This window comes from Amphiprion ocellaris, chromosome 8, assembly GCF_022539595.1.
Source record: "Amphiprion ocellaris isolate individual 3 ecotype Okinawa chromosome 8, ASM2253959v1, whole genome shotgun sequence".
NCBI classification, from domain to species: domain Eukaryota; kingdom Metazoa; phylum Chordata; class Actinopteri; family Pomacentridae; genus Amphiprion; species Amphiprion ocellaris.
Genome location: NC_072773.1, coordinates 34,573,968 through 34,599,703, shown reverse-complemented (window position 1 = coordinate 34,599,703; position 25,736 = coordinate 34,573,968). Strand labels below are relative to the sequence as shown.

Here is a 25,736-nt window from a genome sequence, read left to right as displayed (position 1 = left end):
TGCAAGAACAAGTGCAATGTCACAGTGATTTCTCCTTTTGGTATCCAGTTTATTACATTACGAAAGGAAAAGGTACAGCACAAGTCCAGGGACGCGGGAAATGACTGAGTGCTGCTTTTCATGATCATTTATGAGAACAGGTCTTTGTGTAGAATTAAAAAGCTTCTTTCAGCTCCAGCCCTTTTATTCGGCCTGATTCCATTTACTCTACAGACAACCATTCAATGCCAAGCGCATTATTAGCTCTGAACTTTAAAGTTCGAACTAATGTTAAGTCGATGCCTTATCTGTGAAAGTGCGGAATTGTGAAACAGGATGAGAGTCGATAACTACTTTGATGTATAATCAGGGACATTTTATGGAGATAAAAATTCAGTTGCTCCAAGTCATTCGCCCCTCCATCATTAACATAATATAAGTGAAGACAGAATGGGTCACGGATCTCTCACTTAGGCAAATTTTATACCCTCCGAGCTTGTTTGTGAAATGAAGAAAGACAGTAAGAAGTCTTGCAAGACATTATAATCATCCACTGTCTGCCTTTTAGACACAGAAGAAAAGCTAAATGTCATTTTCTGCCGTGACAATGCTGCATCTGCCAGGGCAGCGTGGTTGCTTTATGATACAGCCGACTACATAAAAATGTACAGGCATATTCTCTTTTTGATCGTTTTCAACACTGAGATGAAAATAATGGGGTTTACCAGCACATCTGTCAAGTCTCTTTCACCTTAAGCGACATAATCCTGCTGTATATAAGACATCAGATATTCATTCTTGCCCAATAGCTTTTAGTCTGAAAGTACATTTCAGTTTTTTTCTATCATTAAAATGTCTTTTAGTTAAACATTTGCATTTGCGTGTCCTGCAATTTTATCAGCCCTCACTACAAAAACAATTAGCTCTACAAAAAATGCAAGGAGTCACTACTTGCAGCTGCAAAATGTTATAAAGTTAAAAAAACATGAGCGTCATGCTGACAGTGAGGTTGTGTACATATCGCTGCTGCTGTCGTGCACTTTTTCTGTTGTGCAGCACATTTTAAAATACGGTTTATTTGCAACCAGCAGATGTAAATAATGCTGCCGTTTGTCATTTCTATAGTGACTTTAAAACTATTACCTGCTCGTAATTACAAATCCAACCGAATCAGTTTGTTCTGTCTTTTCTATATGTTTTCTAAAGGAACTTGTCGCTGCAGTTTACTCAAGATAGAACATTACAACTTTACAGTATTAACACGCACTTTTACAATAACGCAGCTGCATAAAACTGACACTCTTCAGTTTACTCTGTGCTGGACTGACAAAGTGTGTTTGGTCTGTCACTGAGAGTGTCAAAAGTAGAAATCAAACATTTGTATGTTTAAAGGAGCAGAACTTGGACTATACAGCAGCGACATTGGCGACGCCTACACTTTATGTATAAACTAATGACTCACTGCTTATCGCTTGTTTGAGCTTCACTTTTCTTGAATTCCCAGCAGACTCTCTCGACAAGCAAAAAGCAAGCAATGTCAAGAAAGAAAAAGTAGATATGTTGACAAAGTAGTGCTGTTGTCAAATAAATTAGAGAAATTTTAATAATCTGACTATTCACAATTAACATTTCGCTAGTTTCTCAAACCACAGCGTGCCATGTGAAGGAATACATTTACACAGGATTATAAAGCTCTTCATGTCAACGATCATGCCAAAAAAATTGAGAAAAAAACAACACAAGAGGTGATACAAAGGCCGAGACCTCATAATTGCTTTTCCCAATTAAAAGATGATGATCTAATGGAACGCATGGCTGCCGCGCGCTGCATCACCACTTCCTTGTTTCCTGCTTCTGTCAACGGAAGAGATGTTATTAAGAACAGGCAAATAGAGCATCCTCCTACTGAGTCAAGAAAAAATGAATCAAACCTCGCTGAAATGAAGCACGAGGGAAATGACATGTAAATATGCTAAAATATGAAATGAAATTGGACTGGAGCTCAAACAGTTTCCTTATGAATCATTTAAACAGCTATAGATACTGCATACAATGTCATCTGTAATAGAAAGCAAGTAGAGAAAGACTATTATAAAGAGTGAAACTATTCACACATTGCATTGCTTTGAGCTCGTTTTTTAGATGCTGGAAGCTTTTATCAAATCAAAAGCACCACCTTCAGATGGAAACAAGTTTTCAAGAGAATATTGAAGTATTTCAGGGATTTTTACAGTGGTTCAGATAATATTCTGCAATAATGATGAGTTCAAAGGTCACTTAAAAAACTCATGTTTAGCTTACAGTCGGAGTTTTTAAGTGTCACGAAGGTTTCTCCTTTTTAGCCAACTAGATCACCATGGTAACTGATGCTGCAGAGCTAACCTGGTCCAGACTTTGGGATTTAAATCGTCTCTAAGAAGCGTCTCCTTTCAAACAAATCATTAGGGAATATGTTTGATCTGTGAACCTGTTGAGCTCTACGTTGCTAACATTACTGAATAAAGTTGAGTAGTTACAGTATGGCACACTGTATGCATCACGTTGCCATGGGGAGCCGGCATGTATTGAGTTAGTGATGCAGAAATCTCATAAAAATGCTTTTATGTTTGGTCCTGATTTGCTGTAAAATCCATTTACATGCTGGTAGTGTAGCTGATAGAACACAGATTAGAAAATTATTATTCTATTGGTTTTCATTACAGAGAATATTCAATTAATGATATTTATTTCACTTTAAAAAGGCCAAAAATGAAAGTGATATCCTGCATTATGGGACAGTGTTAGCCAGGAATGCACTTCAACACAATATGTTTAAATAAATTAAGCCACTGCTAATGCATCATTTGCAGTAGCAGCGCTTTTTACCATCATAAATTTTTATTTTCTTCTCAGCTCTCTAAACAATCTGACTGAAGCAGGTAACACACAATTGTTTAATTTTGTGCAGAAGAAGCGTCGAATGACATGTTTAACGCTTCCTTAAGTGTGAATGAACACAGAGTTTGAAGCAGAATGCCGAAGTTAACAAAGAAAGTTCATGATACCTGTTAACTCTGACTGAGGCTGAGCCGACTTACACAAATAAAGCTCGCCTCTGTCAGAGTTGCTTCGTAGTACAGCCCTCTTGGCCACATCTTATATTTACATCGTGTCTTATTTTTAACAGAGGATGCAAAGATACCAAGGTGCACTCACCCCGCCAACTTTTTCAAAATAGGCCCCGTGGCTTCCAAAGTGGATGAGCTGCTCGTTGAAGAACCAGGTGAACTTAAGGTCCAGCGTCGGGTCGTGTGATACCTGACATGGCAGCACGATGCTTTCGCCCACAGTCACGTCCAGGTGACCGGCTGGACTGGTGATCACAGTCGCCTCTGGAAACAGAAAGCACCGGTTTAGAGATCTAGATAGAGAATACTGTTACAGAGCTGATATACTGCTGAGCAACCTGTCATAAAAATGAGAAAACACTTTAGAAATCTGTCAAAAAACTTGTTTCAAACAAAAAATTTCTTTGCTATTTATTAGGCCAATAAACTGGAACAACAGCATACAATATTTGTATGACCTCCTTTGGCCCTGGTAACAGCTTGCATTCTTGCTGGCGTTGTTTTTATGTGCTTTTTGACAGCCTCTTTTGTTACTGAGTTCCAAATAGTTTCTAGCTGTTCCCAGAGACTTGCTTTGGATGAAACTTTTGTGTGATCTATTTTTGAATTCAATAAATCTCAGATTTGTTCAGTCTTGATCAGTCGGTTGGATGAGGGTGGTTTTCCCTCCATCGGTTACGCTGACGATGCCGATGATGTGCTTCATGTTCTCGGATTGGTCAAAGCTCGCAAAAAGGTCAAAACGTCAATAGAAGGTTGCAGCAGGAAACGTCAACTACTTGAGTCGTCCACGGTACTTGAGTTTAGTGAGTAAGAAAAGAGCACTTGGACGTGGTTCTTCCACTGAGAAAGTCTTACACTGGGTGGTGGTCTAATAAATTTCTGAAGCTCTGTACTCTCCTCCAGACTGTCTTGTGTGCAGCTTGAACTAACTTTTTGCTATTTCTTTATGTTCCAGGAACTTGAACAAATAATTGCAAAACATGCCACAGTCAAAAACAAATCAAATCCTATCCGAGATGCTGACCAAACAAGACAAATTACCTCTGAGTCAGACAGTGATCTCATATTACATCTCTTTCTTTGAGGTTCATAAATAGGAGCGCGGTCTTACATATCAGGAAGTAAAATAAACAAAGAGAAAAACTCTGGCACCATTATGGCAGGTCAGTTCCGAGTCTGTAATTTGGCTCTGTTTGTGTGAGACAAAAAGCAATTCTATTTTATCCTCAGTGTGGTGCACATCAACATAATCTTTGGTTGTCTCGGCAGGGCGTCTCATTCAACAGCAGTGCGGTATAGAAAATTCAGCACAGGCCCCGTACGCCGGTCCACTGTGAATTATGCATGCATGTCATAAGCATCTAATGGACAGGCAAACCAATGCAGCATGTCAGGGGGAGTAAAGGTCTATATTCAGCTCTGTCAAAACAAGCCAGCTTGTTTATCTCGCACCCCCTGAGGAGATCCGACTGGTCATGGCGGTGCATTCCAGGTGAGTCTCAGCAAAGTTTGGCAACAGATGCAAAATGAGAGGGAGCGAAACTTTAGCTGCTTCCGATTGCAAACCTGTCACGCTCATTTCCTGTTATGACTGGAAGAAAATTCACAAATTGGTTCCCTCGTTCCCCACACTATGCTCTGTGAATGGCAATTCTCATCCAATATATATAAACAGCAGACATGAGGTTCTGGTACGTTGAAAAAACCTTTCCTAGGAAGAACAGGAACGTCCGACATCAATTCTTGGTGAAATCTTAGGAAGGATATAGCAACTGGAAGCCAAGTGAAATACAGTTTACTGCAATTAAATTGACAGGAGGACAGAAATCTCTGATCATTATTTACTTTCATTTTCAGATGCTTGTTTAAACACTTAGCAGCTGCAGACCAACATTATCATTCATTTAGAGCAGTATTTGTGCCCTGCTTTATTCTCTTTCAGCTCTTTTTTGGTCTCCTCGAGGATATATCTGGACCAATAACTGCTAAATGCTTCACTATCTTCACAAACTGATCGCTGACTGTCTGTTTATTTGGTGCTGGGCAGGTGATGTGCAGTGATTATTACAACATTTTTGCCTCAACAATGAGCTGAAACTCATTATAGAGCTCCATAATGAGCTGCAGTTTGGATAAATACAAACTGTCACATTGTTTTCACATTGTCATAATACATTGTGTATTTATTCATTACAGGGTTTTTACTAAGGCAAGATTCAGTGAATTGATGTCAATTGACAGTTTCCTATTTATTAAATGCGAGGAACTGGAGCTTTTGCTTGGTTCATTACAAAATGAATAATTTAGAGAGATATATAAACTGTTTCTTAAAAAAAAAACATTTGAAGTTATTTTCAACATTTTCTGGGAATTTATAGACTAAATAATTAATTGGTTATTAGAAAAACAACCTTTCAAATTACAGAAATCATTGGCATATATATATGAATTAGTTGCAGCCCTTATGAACAGCTCTAACTGTGAATAATGTTCCCTTTACAGAGGTTATATTACTGATTCAATGACCTGTAGGCATTAGCTGGGAACATATAGCAGCGGCTAGATTTAAGTCAGAATACATAATATTTTTTGGAATATATGATTAGCATGTAAAACCTTATTCTGTAAACTTCACCTTCTACTTTTCAAGATCTAAAACAGAATGTTATTATCATAGTATATAATTTTAATATAATTTTCTAAACACACGGTATCGAAGCAATTCCTTCATGTAAAGAGGCTGTGAAGGAAAAAAAAGAAGGCGAAATTGGTCTTCCATGCGAGCCAATTTGCAATTCAAAAAACTTGTGAAGAGGAATCAACAAAAGGCATTTTAATAGAGCAATGTTGTTGACTCTGCTCTTTAGAAAGACCTAGAAAAATCCTTGCACTGCAGAAGTGTGTGATTTAAATGGATTGAAATGTTAAACAAACTGAGCGTGGCTATGAGCCACCGCGCAAAAAAAAAAAAAAAAAAGGTATGAATTAAACATTGCAGCGCATGAAGAGAACGAGCTTTGCCTCCCCCCCACTGGCCACTGTCTGTCAACTAATTGGACTGTATATCTGTCAGGTAAGGAGAAGCTGCTGTGCTGTTTGGTCATCAAATGATGGTCAGTGTTGTTTTTAAATGCAACACTGGTCAGTTATTGCTCACAGGTATTGTGCAGACTGCAAGATGTGTTAGTTTAAAGCTGCAGGACGACTGACGCACAAAAACAACCACTAATTGCATTTCTATATGAGGAAAAGCAAACACATCTTTACTGTTTTGCATATTAGGGATGGTTTTGATATATGGATTATTATTGTATGATACTTGACCTGAATGATATGGAGAACGATCACAGCTCACAGAAGTACACCTCTACTATAACCTGACACCTCATTAACTGTATTTAACTAATATACCCTACAGTTCTAATACAGATTTTATTATTAATATTTATTGATTTATTTTTAAAAATATGAAAATTTGCATTTATAAGTAGCCAAAGCCCTTCCTTATACCGACTGGTCTTAGTAGACAGATAGGATCAGGCACAGCTGCATTAAAATTATTTGCCAGTCCATTCCTCACTGAAGCAATTATTACTACATTATCTGCCTATTTCTTTAAAAAACAGAAAATCTATAGTATGAAGTAACGCTGTTTAATATTGCAATGACACTGCAGGATGACTGATGCACAAAAACAACCACTAATTGCACTTCTACATGGGGAAAAGCAAAGACATCTTTATTTTTTTGCATATTAGGGATGGTTTTGATATCATTTATACGATACTGTCTTAATATATGGATTATTATTGTATGATACTAGGCCTGAACGATATGCAGAATGATCACAGCTCACAGAAGCACACCTCTACTATAGCCTGACACCTCATTAACTGTAATTAACCAATATCCCCTCCAGTTCTATTATATATATAAACGTGTTTGCCAGTCCATTTTTCACTTAAGCAATTACTACATGTCTACTACCATATTATTTGCCTATTTCTTTAAAAAGTAGAAAAACTGTAGTATGCAGTAATGTTGTTAAATATTGCAATGATGTGATTTCCAGTAAATACGCAAATATTAAATTATGCATATTAGCTCTACGGTATGTCTTTTTGCTGACATGGACTCCATACACTGAATATGCAAAGTGAATAAGTGCAGGCAGAATCAGAGCATCTACTAGAGGGCATTGGGTACCGCTGTTCAGAAAGACACATTTTAGTCAATCTGCTCTCTCACTTAAAGCTGTAAAAAAGCAGAATTCAGTCTCCACAAACATTAGAGACTCAGGAAGCTCTGTCTCTGCCACCACCAATGATTACCTTTTAATCGATTTTATTTATTGTTTTTACTGATTTTATTCATCATCTCATATTGATGGACTTTCCAGTATTGTGTTGCTTTTATGTGCTGTATTTATTGCTTTGTGGTTGTTCTCCCTTTCTCCACCTGTCCAGGGACAACAGATGCAAATTAGCAGCATGCTAACTCTGGTACAATTAATTTTAATTGTGCGCTGTCCCTGCAAAATAAAGGAAACAAACAAAAAAAGGGGGGGAAAAAGTAATTATTTTTTTCAAACATGCTTTTATTGAACAAATTCTCCCTGCATTCTTTGAAACTCACCAAAGACAACCAAGATTTTATGACATTTTTATTGCCACTTAGCCTTCCTGTTCGCTAACCTCTCTATCGCCTAATTAATGTGAAATTAGCTGACAGCTTGCTGAGGCTTCATCTGATTGGCCAAATGGTGTGAATGTATAACCCATGTATCCATCTGACAGGAAAAAGGCGAGTGTGGACGCACGGCGAGTGGGAATAAAATGATTTTTACGAACTTGCGTTGTGTAAGAGCAATTGTTGCCGGGTAGCATCTGATGAGGATGTAATACATAATAAACGAGCAATATCTAGCTGCCATTTACCCCAATGAACCAATAAAAGCTGATATTTAAGGCCAAGTCAAGAAAATATTACATCTTACCTTTAACCAAAAGGCTGCCAGCGCTGCTCGCTACTCCAAACTGGTTTCTGGCCACACAAGTGTAGAGTCCAGCATCCAATTTAGTGACATTGGAAATCCGTAGGCTTCCATTATCCAGCACCATAACTCTGTAGGAGGTATAAAAAGAAGACTTTATATCACTGACTTTTTAAACTATATATCCACAGTGCAGAAAAATACTAAGTTCAGTGCAATAAAACATTTTTACTTCAGACTGGAGTCAATTTTAAGCGACTTCAACGTGACATAAGTAGGAGTTGAGTGTGAAGAGTCACAGTTTGATCTGTCACCACTGAGTAGAGAAGAGCAGCACAAGATCACTTCATGGGAGGAAAGTATCAATTTTGAGTGCATGAGGATATCAAGGTGGAGCAACGCTGAGTTAGACTTTAAGACATGATATGATACTGAGGGTGCTTCATCCTAAACATACAAAGAATAAAGGGAGGAAATACAGCAGAATGATGGTTAATAGAGTTGAAAGTGGTAATTTAAAAGCTGGAAAAAATGTTTTGAAATGGAAAAACTACTACTACTATGATCCAACCCAACTTGCTTTGGGATTTATTTGATCTGAGTCTTGCATATATCAATAAAATTTCACCAGCAGAGAAGCAAATAACATCCTGCTGGTTGCACGGTGATAAAAGGATGATGAACTTCGATGACAGATCGCATCAGCAGGTCTAAATTACTAAGATTCTCATGAAACCAGACAGACATCATTTTACAGAAAGACATGATACCACACTTCAACCACACGACTCAACAAGATACAGTACTTGAGTGATTCAAACCCAAATATGAAAGATCTTTATTCATTTTTCACATATTGCTCTCATTTATAATTCAGTTTAATTCATCTTTGAGTAATGGACCTTTTTGTACTTTTCTAATAATCAGTTTTATTGTAAATACCAACAATTTTTGCACCTTTTTTTTGGTAAATACCAACTTTTTTGGCATCTTATATCTATTTCTTTGACCAGCTAACATGTGTGAGCAACTGAATACCTTGAATTTCACCAAGGGGATGAATAAACAAAGAATCTGTCTGTCTGTCCATCTGTCCGTCTATCTGTCTATCCATCCATCCATCAACCATCCATCTATCCATCTATCCATCTGTCTATCTATCTGTCCATCCGTCCGTCCGTCCATCCATCCATCATCCATCCATCCATCATCCATCCATCCGTTTATCCATCTATCTATCTGGCCGACCAACCATCTATCTATCTATCTATCTATCCATCTATCTAGCCATCCATCCATCCATCCATCATTCCATCCATCCATCCATCCATCCATCCATCCATCCGTCCATCCATCGCTCTTATTTAACTGAAACAATCAGCATCATCATTTGCAAACAAACTAACTATCCACGACTACAAATCGTGAACTATGTTGTCGGCCATTCCAGAAATATTTCCAAGTTGAAAAAACAAACAAACAAACAACTCAGTAATGTTGCTGCTCACTCCAGGAGCACTGAAAACCTTCAAAGGAGAACGAGTCCTTAAAAGCATTCCAGCGTCAACAAGGCCTTGAATAGAGTGTGAAGAAAAGATGAGAACAAATAACTTGTAAGTAAATATGCATAATGACATTCATCTTGCTACATTTTTTTGTTTTTTTTTTTTTAGTATATTTCCATCACAGTCAAGGATGGAGGATAAAAGGAGACAACATTTAAGTGGGAAACTTGTTTGGTGAGATTCAAAAATGCCTGAGACAAGCACTTAATAAAAGCAAAATGAATGACGAGGGTTGCAGGTGATTGAAGCTGCACAATGACAAAAATAAACGGTTTGATTAATTCCATTTACCTGGATGCCAGAAAAGCATTCCTTCACCGTGATGACAAACCTGCCACATGCTGCACTGAATGCTCGGGTTAAAAGCTAACAGGATTTATTCAGCGTCTAGATCGTGCCAAAGGACGATTCATTTTGAAGCCATTTTTCATCAAAACATTATCGAACTTCACCGGTAGTAGCTCTGGCTGAATATGTCAAAATTATTCCAATTTAATACCTATGGTTCAAATCTGATCCTTTTTTTTGTCTTTGCTGTTATCTGGGCATTCGTAGTGGTTTTGAAAACACATCCTTTAATCTCTTTAGGTACTGGAGGTAAGTCATCACATCCCTAAAAAGCCAGCATGACACAAGTTTTCCCCCGTTTCACTTCATTAAAAAATGCTTTCCCGTGCTTCAATATTTGCCTTCTTTGTTTTTTTGTCAAAGCCAATAATCTGAAATAAATATATTTTAAATGTAAGTAACAAGCTCTAATTATTCATAATCTAGCTGTATTTTCTGTGGTATTTTTTGCCTGTCAACCTGAATGAGCTGCAACTGAAAGAAGAAAAGCCCAAATGCAATCAAATTACAAAACATTAAGTCATGTAAAGCCACATTTTGTGGTGTTGATACAAACTCAGTGTCCACAACAGACAACACAAAGCAGCTCTTTTAGAATAAAAATAGATACAAATTATAGTAAATAATGGCCTGGAAACACAAACATGAACAAAAACAAACCAATTCAAAGTCAGTCTCCCTCACTGAATATGTGTTGTACTTCCTATAGACAGTAAAAATAACTGAGGACAGACTCGGCTGTTACACTGGAGCAGATAATCTGCCCTGCTGAGATGTCCTTAAGCAACGCTGTCTACACCAAAAATTCCCCACAGAGATCAATAAAAAAAAAACACATGGTTAAAAATGAATTCCCCTGTGCTAACAAGACAGTCGCTGCTCGTTGAACTAATAATTAATTTGGCCTGGCGTTATCAAAGTTATTACAAACACGCAAAAACCATTAAGGCCTCATGAGCGGCAATTAATATTTCACGACATGAAACCGTTGCTGGATTGTGATGCTGCGGTTTAACTGACAAAAAGGAGGACGTTCACCATCATTGCCATGTGCTGGGATTACTGTATCGACGAGTCATTTGTCAAAGAAAGAAACTTCGAGACTGAATAAATATTCAGCGCTTGTAGGAGAAATGTGTTATCGACATTTCTGATGGTTACAAAGCAGAAAATGCTGCAGTTCCGTCTCTTTTACGAAGGCAAGCTACAGTGGAAAATGTCTCTACAGTTAATTTCTTCACTCAGAAAGGTCATGACAATTTGATCATATTATATTCCAACAATTTCTGATGTTGCCTTTCAGCAATTCCCTGACCCCATTTGTATCCTTTGAAATTAATTACCCCGTCGATAAATGCCTGCAAATGCTCACCAGAAGCTTCCACCGCACCTTCTAAACTGCAGATCGTAACGGGGGTAGAGCCAGTGATTCAAGCATAACTGGATTGAAAGAAGAACTTGAACACCACTCTCTAAAAGATCCCTTCAAGGCAGCATGAACCTCCTAAAATGATCAAAAATGACCTGTATGGCTTTAAAGGCTGAGGAGAATTAAAAATGCATTAGCCCCCTTTTCTCCAGTGCCCATTCCCCACAGAGCCAGGGGTATATTCTCCTAACTGAACTGAGGGCTTCCTTTGTAATGGGCTATAACAAAGAGTTATGGATATGAGATGTCACAGGGATAAGACTCGCCATTAAACTGTGCAGTAGCCTATGTCAGGCTTCCTCCTCGGCGAAAGCTGCAAAGGAACGGTGCGAGATAAAGACGTGAGGAGCATTATCTGTTTGCAACACTTCCTCTTTGTTCCCTCTTCTTCTGAAAGGTTGCCCCAGAGCAATTAAGGTTTTGGTGGAATTTGTGGCGTACATAAAAGCTTGATAAGTGCGATGTAGTAAACAGGCACTTTACCCTGAACCTTACTGGCTGCTGGTAAAGGAAGCTGTCGGCTGTAATCTGAAAGCCGTTCTCTCTGAGGCGTAACAAAAACCAAGAGGCTGTAAATGAAAAACATTATTTTAGCCACTTAAGAATGATTGCATAATTAAGTCAGTATATTACCGGGAACTTGCAGTATTCTCAAGTACCGCCCATTTCATTGGCTGGCAGTTTTGGGGTTGCACCTTTCTAAAGCTCTCTCTGATTATAAACTGATTCATTTTGCACAATAAAGCGTATCGTTTAGCGTTGCAATGTTAACCACAGCAGTTCAATCTATAGGTAATATTTCTGAGAGCTGTTTCCTACATCCGTTTTGCAATTGCTGGCGGTGGTCAGCGGTGGAATTAAATTAGGGTAAGCACTTTATCGTTAACCTCATAGATGCCCGCGTAAGTGCATGGCAACCCTGTTATGAGGCCATCTTGCTATACGTGCCTGGGATATGAGCTGATGTAGGTATCGTCCCCCTGCATGATTTCATTAACTAATCAGATCCTGCCTTGTTCTTTAGTTGATTTGTTTTCTCCTACTGCAAGATCCTTGAAAACATTATCCTTGGAAGATTAGAAGGAATTGTGGGCACTCTGGTTGAGCCAGTGGGATGGATTAGTGTTGTGCCACCGCTGTAATAGCATTGGTAACAGCCCCATTTCGATATGGAGGGAAAGTAAATGCTAACGAGCCAGGAAGAAGGGGAACAGGCTTGCGAGAGATGTTGCAATAATGTCAAAACCTAACATCTTGTATGCAGCTCACCCACTTCAGGGCAAGGCTGTAATGTTAAGTCTCCAATGGGAAATCTCGCCTTTATAGGCACGATTGATATTGCACATTGCAGCATGGATGCATTTTTCCTTTCAATACTTAAGAGGATGATAAATCTGCAAGCTGGGCCCAACATTTAGCATGCGTCTGCAGCACATAATCTCGGTGCTGATTCTGTCGCTCGTATAAAACATCTTCCTCCCGCGGCCAAGATGTCCCGGCGTTGGCATTAACAATCAGATCGCACCTTTAGTTTCCCTCCAACATGCCGTCTGTCTGGCAGGGGGGAAGGTGACTGAACCCGCAGCACCCCGGCTGTGATGAGGATGGATATCCCAGAGGTTTGGATGTGGAAAAGCTGCTGAGCCAGTTGAACAATTAATCCCATATCAAATGAGAAATGTGAACCCCCACTACATCCCTGCATGTACCGGCAGGTGTGCTTTGCCTCCTGCTGCTTACATTCCTGCTCGAAATACAGATGAGTGATTTGTATAGACAGCAGTGTGCGTTGAGAGATTATGACAGCACACCTGAAAATTAACAGATCTCCAAAAAAAGAAGGAGAGCAACTTGTGAAAACTTTGCAAACAGAGCAAATATCACTAAATGATGACGTTTCTGAAGACATATAGATTTTCAGCCACTGCCTACTGATGCAGACGCAGGGTGTTTTATCACATTTTTACATTTCAGTTCCAAAAATGGGCAATCATAAGAAGGCCTTGTATTGCTTTTCACCATATTTACACATTTCTTTGTTTGCTGCAATGTTGAAAATGAACAGTTTCCAAAAAAAATGAAGAAGGAGAACAACTTTTGAAAAGTTTAAATACAGAGCAAATATCACTAGATGATGAAATTTCTGGAGAAGTTTTGATTTTCTGTCACTCCCTATTCATGCAGATGAGTGGGTATTTGAACGCATTTTTACATTTCAAATCCAAAAATGATGCTGCTTTGTTTCATATTTGCACATTTCCTTTTTTGTTGCAATGTTGAAAATGAAGAGTTTCTAAAAAACAAGCAAAGCAATTTATGAAAACTTGCAGATAACAGCAGATATCAGAATACTGACGACAATATTTGTGGCATTTGTGAAGTATATATTTTCTGCCACTGCCTTATTATGCAGGTGAAGGGGTAGCTGAATGATTTTTTTCATTTTAATTCCAAAAATGGTAAATCATACGAAGACCTTGTGCTGCTTTGCACCATATTTGAACATTTCCCTGTTTGCTGCAACATTAGAGCAAACAGCAGAACTCCGGCTCAGTCGCTGACTATACATCCTGCTGCTACCTTGACCAGCATTATGTCTTCAGGGGGGAGAATAGTTTTTTTCTTGTCTCATTAACATGTTTTTCCTTTTTCCATCTCCTCTCCAGCACACAGAGGTATTGCATTGATCTGTACTTAACCTGATTTCTAATAAAACAAGGTGTCTAGTTGGTTCCCCTGGTGTCACCGCCACTATCCCGAAAGAATGTATGTTCAGCAGCCATCCATTGATCAGTCCGTTCGGGGATTTCATCTGCTTCTCCCATGTCTCAATGCTAGTCTGGATCGTCGTCTGACTTGTGCTCTAATGACCCTCCAGGCCTTACATGTTGCTAATGAGCTGATGGATCAGTGCATCGATCCGACTGCCGCAGTCTAGGAACGCCCAATTACCTTAAGTAAACAGTGCAGAAACCGGCTCTGAGCACAGCCAGAAGAAAGCAAAGTACAATGGAGTTCAGGGAAGAAATGTAGATAGCAAAAAACGGGGGAAAGTGGTGGAGTGCAGAACGTGTTATGCAATTCAAATTGTATTGTGTCACACTGTGATTCTGCTCTGTGCTGTTTGTCACCATGAATATCAAGTAGGGAAAAATAAAATAACAAGTCAGTGAAATACTATTGTGCAAGTAAGCCACACAAACTAAAGAACAAAAAGAAAAAAAACACGGCTGCACACACGATGCATTTACAGTTCGACACAAAGAAAGCTGCTACCTGTGGCTCTCTCTCAGGGCTTCCTTCCCCTTTCTCCATGAAATCACGCCCCGAGGAGACATCCTGGGCTTGCATTCGATTAGAACGTCGCCACCCTGTCGGGCCAAAGTTTGGGGCTTCAGCAAGTTCTGGGAGAAGTCTGGGGCGATGGCTGAAGGAGGAGGAGAGCGGAAAGAAGAAGGGTTGTGGATATCAGGAGGGAGACAGGAGAGGAAGAGAAAACAGAGGTTTCATTTACTGACAGGGAAAAGGAGACAGAGCTGCGGCGGAGGAGCTTCCTAAAACGTTCAGGTCACTCCATCCATTAGGCAGGTCAGCTCTCACATCCTTTTCCTTTCTGCACACATACTGTGCACTTGTTTGCACACATGTAGAGGCAGACTAATGCACCCATAAATGCAGACAACATTTTAAAGAAGATATTTTATTTGAAAAGGGAGGTAGTCTCCCCAATTCCGTGAATTTTTCCCTCGAAGGACACCGGTGCATTAAGAATAAAGCCACGGGGCTGTGGAGCAGAAATGTAAAACGAGAGGGAGGCTTTGTTGCTGCTCCTTTAGGCTTTAATTACTAAGGCGCCGTCGTCTGGAGCTGCTTTGTATGCGCACCGACTCAGCAGAAAGCTCTTCAAAGTGAATGCACAGCCTGGCGCCAGTGACACGGCCGAGCACCTGCCAATGTATGCCGGTGCGTACACAACAATACACAGGACGATACATACGTAGCCGCACACTGCAGCTCATAATTACGCCTTGACACTGTGTGTGAAATGTTGGCGTTATCTCTGACAACACAACAGGTATTTGTCTCACTCGTCTTGCCTTAACACATGAGAAGAATTTATATAAACTAGATCTGTGCTTTTCAATTAAATCTGTCTGTTTAAACAGAACACACAAACTAAATGAGAAATTCCTGTCGTATTATTTACCTGAGATGTGTATTTGATGAATATAAAAACCCAGTTATGATCACGATGGCACATAGAAGGATGAAAATTAACACGTCCTTGCAATCAATACTTGAATAGCAACCAAATCCATCTATTAACGTTCATTCATCACATTTTTCTTATAAGTGATGATGAATTTGAGTTGATTAACTGGCTGTAGAAAAACATTCCAACCCTTTTCTGAGTTCCAGAAGATTTACAAGCTTAATGTCACCGCAAATTGAGCTCTGCATTTTTCACAATTTTCAGACCTGAAAACTGAAAACTATCCATTGATTTAGAATAAAAATAACAGTCTGTTTAATTTATTATGAAAATCATGGTTACTTGCAGCCCAGCTGTAATAGATTTATAAGATTTGGCTAATCAAGTTTATTAGAAATGCTCTTTTCCTGCACTAATTCAGGGTTTTAAACATCCATATTCTGGTGAAGCTATTAAGATGAGAATTTAAAATTCAGATGTTTTGATTGCAGTTTATCAGACAAATCCCATTACTCAGGTTGTCATTGGAAGCAGATGCACAAACCTTGACAAATAGTGCAGTAGTGGCCAAATACTCATGCACCAATTTTTCACTCCTACAGTAATAGGGTGGTTTTCGACCTGCACACCTACAGTGAAGTCATTTAAAACCCTCCCAGGGGCTCTGCAGGTTCACTCTGCATACAGGCAGTTGCTGTAATTCGGGCTGCCAATCACAGTTATATATGTTTCTAAACACAAAGCATTGCATTCTGCCCCGTTATTAAGTCAAGTGGCTTTGACTGAAAAATGGAACTTTGTTTTTGCTAATGACGCTGTGTCAAACTGCCACAGCAAAGTGCTTTGAGTACTTATATGAGGAAATAAAACATTTTTCTTTCAGTACATGCTTATATAAAATAACCCTAATACAATTTAAAAGGAAAATATCTGTCCTTCACTTCTAAAGCTATGGAAAAAGCTAAAGCCTAAATATACTTAGCAACATACAGAATCAGTTCACAACTCTTCTTGCACTGACAGCTACATATTAGATTTTCTTGTTATCCGTAACTGCTTTTCTGACTGACCTGTAAGCACTCTGATCTCCTGGAAATCCTTATTAAAATACCTGTTACTGGAACTCTATGTGCTGCATTTTAAATTAACCTTCTAGGAACTTCAACATGAAGCCTGCCATCAATGTTCATGATACTTCTATAGTTACTAACTAGAAAATGAAAATCATTTCCATCACAGAAGACTCAGACACTTGTTGTAAAGGAACTTCACTGGAGCTTTTATGGCGTCATTCTGGAAAAATGCACCACGATGACAAGTTTTAGTGAATATAAAGAAAAACTAGAAACTATCTTAAAGCTAATAATTGATATTTAGCAGAAGTCAGGTAACTGACAGGTTCATTTTATGGATTATAGCAGGATATAATGAGTAAATGCACAAGAAAAGGTAGGATTTCATGTTAATACCGAACCAATCCTACTGCAGGGATCAGATTATTATATTTATTTAAACAATGTCAACATGTAACTCAGATGATTTTCCCCAAGAAACCCAATCACTTTAACTGAGGAATAAGCATCAAATGCAGTCAGTTGACTATGTGAGCACAGCTAGGGCCACTGCGAGATATTTTGCATGTGGGTTTTAATTGGTCTTCTTAACAAAGAGTATAGGGATCTCTGTGTAGTCATTTAGCTAAATATTGCTTATGCACAAGTAAATAAAAACAGCAATGGCAGTAGAGAATTTGGGAAAAATGTATCTGTAGATTCTTTCTGGTGATCCACGTTTACCAAATGTTCTCCCCAACATGACTGTGGGACTCAGAAATATGGACTTAAATGTAACTCTAAGTGTAATTAGTGAAACCAACGGAGTCCTAAAGATGCTGTCTTACCTATAACTCGTAACTCGGCGTTGGTGAAGATCCGGCCGTGTTTGTTCTCTGCCACACACTGGTACATGCCGATGTCGGCCAGATTCAAGCTGCTGATTGTCAGAATGCCGTTGTTCAGCTGAACTCTGTCCTGCTGAAGACACACAGAAATGCAGCTGTTTAAAATCCCATGGCTCTAAAACAGGGATATCAAACATGCGGCAGACGGGCCAGATCTGGCCCACCAGAGGGTCCAATCCGGCCCTCATAGTGTAAAAATTACAGAGAAGACATTAACTGTAAAACTATAAATTTAAAATAATTTCTAGACCATGACAAGTTGTTTTGAACATAAAGTAAAATACGAGATTGTTCATTGTTCTTTTGTCATTTTGTGTCTCATTTTTATAATATTTTGTCTTGTTTTTGTTGTCATCTCTCTGATTTTTGTTGTTTGTCTCATGTTTTTGTGGTTTATTTCTCGTTTTTGTCGTTTTATGTTTCCTTTCTGTCTCGCTTGTGTTTTTTGTCTTATTTTTAGCATTTTGTGCTTTTCTATATTTGATGTTTTGCATGTTGTTTGTGTCGTTTTGTGGGTTTTTTTTGTCTCGTTTGTGTTGTCTACTTTTTTGTCGTTTGTCCATTTTTTTGTCTCTGAAAGCTTTTTGTCTAATTTTTTGTTTATTTTTTGCTTTGTTTCTTGTCGTTTGTCTCATTTTTTGTTGTTTTGTGTCTCGTTTTTGTAATTTTGTGTCTCATTTTGTAATTTTTGCTTAGTTTTGTTATTTTTTGTCTTTTTTTGTCTGACTTTTGTCATTTTGATCATAAACTAAAATACTGTATTGTTCAGTTCCAGATAGCTGTGACTAAATGTTTTGTTCCTTTGTAGACACTCTGTGATCTGGAAGTTGTAATGTATAAATGATAAATAATGATGTAGAAATTGAATTTATATTTCTTAAGAAATTTCAGGTTGTTCATAATGTTTTGTTAAAACGTAATTCCTTAAATGTGAACATTTTCAGAATGTACTTTTTTGCACTGCAACAAAGGAAACATTAGGAGTTGTCATTATTTATAGGTTATCATGCTCTGATTTTACTGGTCCGGCCCACTGGAGATCAAACTGGGCTGAATTTGGCCTCTGAACTAAGATGAGTTTTTCACTCTTGCTCTAAAATGACATTGTTGTAGTAGCCTGACAACAAACACTAAACAGTTTTAGAGAATTTAAAGGTGATGAAATGGTTGCATCAGTATAATCCGAGGCTTATTTTCCTATCAGGACCACTTCTGTTGTGTGGTATATGCTTCTGGCCTTTGGTTTATCAATATGTGATGAAAAAACTGTTAAAAACTGCATTACAGTCGGGGGTCGAGCAGTTAAACCACATACCACAAGAGCAATGATGCCTGGAGCAACAAGTCCCTGGTTTGATCCCTGACTGGGGACCATTTGCTGCATATCATTCCCCTATATTTCCCTGCTCTCTCCACTGCTGCTATAAAAAATGGCATAAAAACACTCCAGAAACATAACTTTAATAAAATTTAACATTATTGTCATATAAACCTGTTATTTCTGGCATGTTAGCAAACAACCTCCTACTTGTGCAGCAGGGCTGAATGATGTGAGGAAAACATCTATCCATATCTAATTGCAGTTTTTCTGACAGATATTCAATTTGGCAGAGTTTTTTTTTATAGTCAGCTCAATATTCACTGTGTAATATATTTAAAACATGTGAATGAGTACTACCACATGAGACACCATTAAAAGCATGAATTTGTAAAACCACTGACATGACAGTTTAGACCCTGGATCGCTGCAAATTGTACGAGGTGTGGTTATTAAATAATGAAACTGGGCCGATATCAGTTGAACCTGCAGCTTGCATGCATGAACCACGCTGATCAATACATGAGCATAAACAACTGCTGAAAGTTGCAATCTGTTCAAATTAAATCAAACTAAATTGCAGGATTAGTCTCATTATTTAATAGCTACACCTCGTGCATCGTAAATTGCAGCCTCTGCGATTTGCTAATTGGATTTTTTTTACAATTTTCAATTTGAAATCAATTAATTGTTCAGCTCCATGCAGCAAACAGCCATGTTTCCTCCCACGCAGGTCCAGTATGCACCATCTTTTTTGAGAAAATTAGTTTCTATCTGTGTCTGTCTGCAGTAGCATACAGTGGTTTCATAACTACTCCTACTACTCCTCTATTGATCCACTGTTTTTATAAAACATATTGATTAGTGGAGCTACAAGATTAGTCCGATCAGCCTCTGTTCAATATATAATTGTGGCACTTTTTATAACATAGTTGACATTTTTGCTGTTTTCAGGCCTAAAATCAACACGGTTGCTTATAACCAAACACCACATGGCATTTTTACAGAAGATTCTTCTAAATATTATATATACAGTTGAGTACAATTGAAATTGAAAATTATTTCTAAAGATATTGTAGTAAACCTGTTGACTACTTTATATTAAGTAACTCAGAAAGCCTTGGAGTCTGGCCAGTCTTTTCTTCAGGAGGAAATGACATCATGTGGAGCAGGTCATGTGATCTGGAATTAACACACTTCCTGGAGAGGTGTTTTTGTAATGAGTAACTTAGTTGAAAGGGATATCTTATATCTATATCAGATACAATTTGTTGTTTTCCATATAAAATTTGATATACTGTCAAAACAAAAATATCTGTCATGAGTATCTCAACTTAATAAAAAGAACACAATCAAAACAATTTTTGAATCAGCTCATTTTATTATTGTTTAGCTAATTAGAAGATGGTTGTTATTAAATTTGGATGATTATTTAGTCGACATTTTACTGATATTCAGTCATTTTTAATTAATAACTGATTGTTTCCATAATAACTAATTATGGAATTTGACATGATCATAATGAACCTAAAAAACACTAGTTTTTTATTTTTAATAAAAATGTATGGAAGATATATCCCATGGACTTCAAAAGTCCCTCAATCATATAATGACCTGGACAATTTTTGAGTCATTCTTGACAATTTTCTTGTCATTTTCAACCAGTTTCATGTCATCTTGGCTCATGTCTCGTCATTCTGGATTATTTTAATTTTCAGTGAATGCTTGTGTGCTGCTGCATAACAAATCGCCCTACAAGGGACAAATAATTGGGTTGAGTTCTGAACAATTTTTGAGCCATTTTGGACAATTTTTGAGTAATTTTCAACTATTCTTATGTCAGCTTGGATCGTTTCTCGTCATTTTGGATCATTTTTGTGTCGGGATAATTTTTGAGTCATTTAAGACAAATTTCATGTCATTCTGGACTAATTTTCCATAATTATGGATCATTTTCAAATCATTCTGGATGGGTCAATATATAATTGTGGGATTTTTTTTGTAACATAGTTGACATTTTAGCGATATCCAGTCATTTTTTTAAATAACTGATTGTTTCCATAACAAATAATGATGGAATTTGTAAAGACATGATCATAATGAACATAAAAAACATTAGTTTTTTTTTTTTTTCACTTTTCATGAAAATGTATGCAAGATATATCCCATGGACTTCAAAAGTCCCTCAATTATATATTTTCCCTAGGCAAAACCTCAGAACCTTGGACCAAACAGTCACCAGGTTACTGATTCACATGAGACTTTCTGATCCATAAGATACTGTTTGAAAGAACTCACTGGATGGTGATCCTTTCGCTAATCTGGCATTAATCTCTGCTTTACATGAGGCAGTATGCAGATATATGTATAAATGTACAGTAACGCTTCCCTGCAGGGAAAAAAAGCAAAACAACAACAACAAACCACTAAGCAAACGTACTAGTATTAATTTTTAACTTTGGGATTTTCCGTTTCTTTTCTTAGCACTCTAGAATGTCCTCAGAGTGTGTGGTTTATTACATGTTTCTCCCATTGTTCTGTTGTTATCTATGATTCATGAATGGATTAGATACAGTAATAAAAAGAGGTCACTGTGCTATAAATATTCTATTGCCTCTCAGGTACTAACGGAGCTTTCTTTTCACTCCATGGTGCCTTTAATATGTTGGAGCAGAATTTGGTGCATTTATCTTAATTTAGACTTTTTGTTGACCTCATACTCTGTGGATGATGTTTTGCTTTAACTGCTAATCTTTTATTTCCTCATGTAAGACCTTTTTATGAGGGAAATCTTATAAACAGTCTACATGCTATGTGAAAATATGAGAATGCAGGACGAAAATTGCTTTGCAGTGGGTAATTAGGTCTATTTATGAACGTTTTAAGTACTACGATGCCAAGTGTGTTCATTCTGATGAATGGCCTGATTTAATTCAAGCTTTAGCCACACTTTTTCTGTCCTTGGGGGGGTTGATAATTGAAACACTGTTAATTTTCTCTGGTCTTAATAGGCCCACAGTGACTAGATCTAACCCCCCTCTGCTTAACATAGCACCGAGACATTATCAAATGATGGTTGAAATCCAATCTCTGTGGAAATAGTCAGGAATAAGCTGCGGTGTGCAGGCTGTTTTGTATCGCAGAGAGCTAGGAGGCAAATAGAGAATAAAAAATATTGGATAAATACATGCAACTTCAAAAATGTCTGCACAGAATGCAACAACAACACCTGCAAAAAAAGTTCCTCTCCCTTCCCGGTGCTTCTTTTTGACCTTTACAAGGTTTGGCACTGCTTTCTGCTCCCTTTTTATAGTTATGTCAATTTAAGTGTGGCAGTACTCATTGTTCTTGCCCTTGATCTTTCCATTGAGTGTAGCTGGACCTTTTAATGTCACTGACAAAGTAGTCCAGAGGGTCCTGCCGCCAGTCTGTCTGTCGTCTGGAATCATTACAGCACTGCCACTTGAAAAGACAAGGACTGTCCCTTAACATCAGTCAGTGACACTGCTGAGGACCGTCCTTCTGAGGCACAGTCACAAGATGGACACACGGCTGACCTGGCGCTAAAGCCGACGCCAGAGGGGGTCCTGGGCGTGAACGGATTCAGCAGTTTCCAAGTGGAACACAACAAGTCCGTGGGTTTTTGGCTTTGACTGGGCGCTCACATGTGTGTTCAAGGGAAAAAGGCACGATAAAGACAGAGAGAGAGCAGCAGAAAGAGAGAGGAGCCACAGTGACTTTGAATAGATGATAGATGATCCTTTTTAGGTTACACAGTGCAAGGGCCCAGAGGGTTGAAAGAGATGAACGAGAGCTGTGTAAGTGCATGGGTTGGTGCCACACTACACTGTTCTGTAGCCGCTGCCCTGGTAGGGAAAAAAAAAGAGAGAAAAAAACGCCTCAGAGACTCAGCAGTGGCTCCATCACAGCCTCTTTACAACTGGAGACAAAAATGGTGGCATTTGTCTGCTTCATCGCCATCTTTAATTATGCTTGATTCCACTCTGATACCGAATCAAGCTGTGGTGGGAAAAAGGCAGATGCCGTCTTGTTATTATGTCTGTAATAAGTTTGCAGCAGCCAGACCGAGGGCAGGTAGCGGACTTTGGAGGTCGAAGGTAAGAAAAACACGATCTCACGTATGTAAGTGAAAAGGGGCAGCTGGTGGTATAGTGGAAAAATACAAGCATGAGTGGGTCCTTGTTTCGCCGGGGTGACATTTTGAAGTGACAGCCCTCCTCCGCGCCATTTAATTCCCTTGGAGGGGGCCCAAAATGAGGCGGAGAGGGAGGGAAAAGTGGGAGGAAAAAAAGCTTGAAAGAGAGCGAAAGAAAAGAGAAAGGGAGCACAAGAGATGCTGATATGGAGAGAGAGAGAGAGAGAGAGAGGCAGAAGAGGACTGATCCATTCTAATGAGGAATAACAAATGGCCCTCTCGGCCTCCCTCTCCTTCTCCCTTCCCTCTCTACATTGCTGACCTTTGGGTTTGGAAATTGATTTACTGTTGCCGCGGTTGACGGTGGCATTTTGAAAATGGTAACACCCTCACCTCATTAATATAGCCACATGTACAGAGAATATGTTACCTTTGCCACCTGCCAAAGAGATTTTTTACAGTCTTATTTACAAATCAATACCGAAGACGCACGGGTGGAGTGAGAAGAGTTTCCTGTGGTTAAGGAAGGGTGGCGGATAGAGGGAGTGACCTTTGTCAGGCCGCTCAAAACAAACAAAAATACCAGACGGGCTGTAAATGACAGACACATGAAATGTTCATGACAAAAATGTGTATTTATGCAGATTTGAATCTGAGTAGCTGCACAGTGAGGATTACTTCTGTGTCATAATGGCAAAGCACTTAGAGCAGGGAGAAAAAAAGTCCGTAATCTTCTTCAGTGCATTGACATTCAGCTCTCTAATTAAAGAGCCGCAGATTTTGGGTATTATCTCTGCTCTCAATCCAAGTTCCAGACAACAAAACCCACCTGCCCCCTTTTGCCGACATGTCCAACAAAGCAAGCAACAGTCCGGCTTTTGGACTCATTACTGAACCCAAACACTGACACAATCGACTGTGATTCACTGGAGCCGTTCGTTTTCAGCAGAAAGCACATTCACTCCAGCAGCACAATGATACAAAAACAAGGCAAATTGCCTAAATGTGAAATGCACTTTGGATGATAAGGCATTTTTCACCCTCCCCACAGAAAAAGAGACTTAATGATAAAATTGAGAGCAGCAGATAGGAGAGATTGAGCGCTAAATTGTCGACAAAGTCCCTGCTTGATGACAGGCAGAAAATGGCATCACTTTGGCTTCTTTGCAAAACACATACAAACACCCTCCCCCCAGCGTGCACACACACACACACACACGTGCACGCGCGCGCGCACACACACACACACACACACACACACACACACACACACACACACACACACACACACACACACACACACACACACACACACACACACACACTTTTGATGCCAAATTTAGTCGCAAGCAAATACAGCAATTTCAAAGCGACGTCTCCTTGCCAAGTACAAGCCTATGAGTTGGAAGCATTTTTGCATCTGAGCAAAGTAAATCGAGCAAACAGTGCGACAGTAACACAATGCATCCTTTAAGCAAGACGCTTCTGAATCTACTGTAATCTTATCATCTTTCATCTTACACGTTAAATTACGCTCATTTCCATTCACTGAACCGCTTAAGGGCTCTTGCAATGAAAAAGCATACAGGCACTTTGCGGCATTTAAATAAAAAGACTGTAAAACTGAGCCTTTTAGCTGTTTTACTGTGCTTGTTGTTAAAACGCCTTCATGAGACTTGTTAAATAAAGACGCAGAGGACAAATTAGTAGAATTTTTAAAATTATTTCTTCTTTAAAGGGTAATCAAGTAGAGCTTTCATGGATCTAGATGCACAATATGCTAAAAGTGTATGTATCTGTCTGGGGACTGCCTTCAACAATGAAACTGTAAACCAGAGATGTGCCTAAAATCAGTCACTACACACTATAAAGTGAACTGTGTAGCGTGTTCGCTACTTTGTAGTGTTATCAAAGTGTTAGGGTACAATTGTTACATCCTATATAGTGCACTCAATGTATCCCATAATGCACCACAAAAGTAGTGTACAGCTGCATTGCGTCAAAGGAGAAGAGCAGACAGATGAAAGAGCCAATTGAGGGTTAGTGGTGTTTTACCAGATTCCTGATGATTATTTTATAGAGTTCAGACATATATTCTGCAGGAAATAACAGTTTTTATGTGTCCATGAGACGAAACAGGCACAAGACAAATCCATGAGTTATGGAGAAAAAAAGTAAACAATAATTTGTATTGATTTGTTTAATTGAAGCTGATAACACAAACAAAGAAAAAAAAATGTTATTTTCACTTATTAATTTAGAAGAGTAAATATGAATTTCATCTAAAAAACGCTGGTCGGTTCACTACCACAGCCGGCATCGACTTGATTCATTTTGCTCACCCTAACCAGTCGAGGCAGATGGCCGCCTTCCCTGAGCCTAGTTCTGTCTGATTTTTTTTTTGTTTCCCCCACCAAGTGTTTTTTTTGGTTCTTTCCCACTGTGACCAACTGCTTGCTCAAAGGGAATACAAATACAACGTTGGACTGTTGGGTTCTCTGTTCTTGGTTTAAATTTCATAAGGTCTTCAACTTTACTATATGAAGTGCTATGAAATGACATATGTTGTGAATTAGCGCTATATAAATAGAATTGAACTGAACTTGAGTGACAGTGGTGATGTCGAGTAGTGTCCGAAATTGTTATTTTGGCAGGGGAACTGCCT

General features: G+C 38.7%; 1 protein-coding gene across 2 annotated transcripts in view; it reads right to left on the bottom strand.

The window, feature by feature from the left end:
• Window positions 1-25,736, bottom strand: part of cntn3a.1 (contactin 3a, tandem duplicate 1) — a 96,578-nt gene that overhangs the window by 16,588 nt on the left and 54,254 nt on the right. The window contains exons 10-13 of one of the 2 annotated variants that reach the window (XM_035946682.2): window positions 17,538-17,667; window positions 14,701-14,851; window positions 8,086-8,213; window positions 3,175-3,350 (exon numbers count right to left, since the gene is read on the bottom strand). In XM_035946682.2, the coding sequence (XP_035802575.2) occupies window positions 3,175-3,350; window positions 8,086-8,213; window positions 14,701-14,851; window positions 17,538-17,667 (585 nt within the window). Of the gene's footprint in view, window positions 1-3,174; window positions 3,351-8,085; window positions 8,214-14,700; window positions 14,852-17,537; window positions 17,671-25,736 lie in introns of both variants that reach the window. The other variant, XM_023266948.3, reaches the window with a different exon arrangement.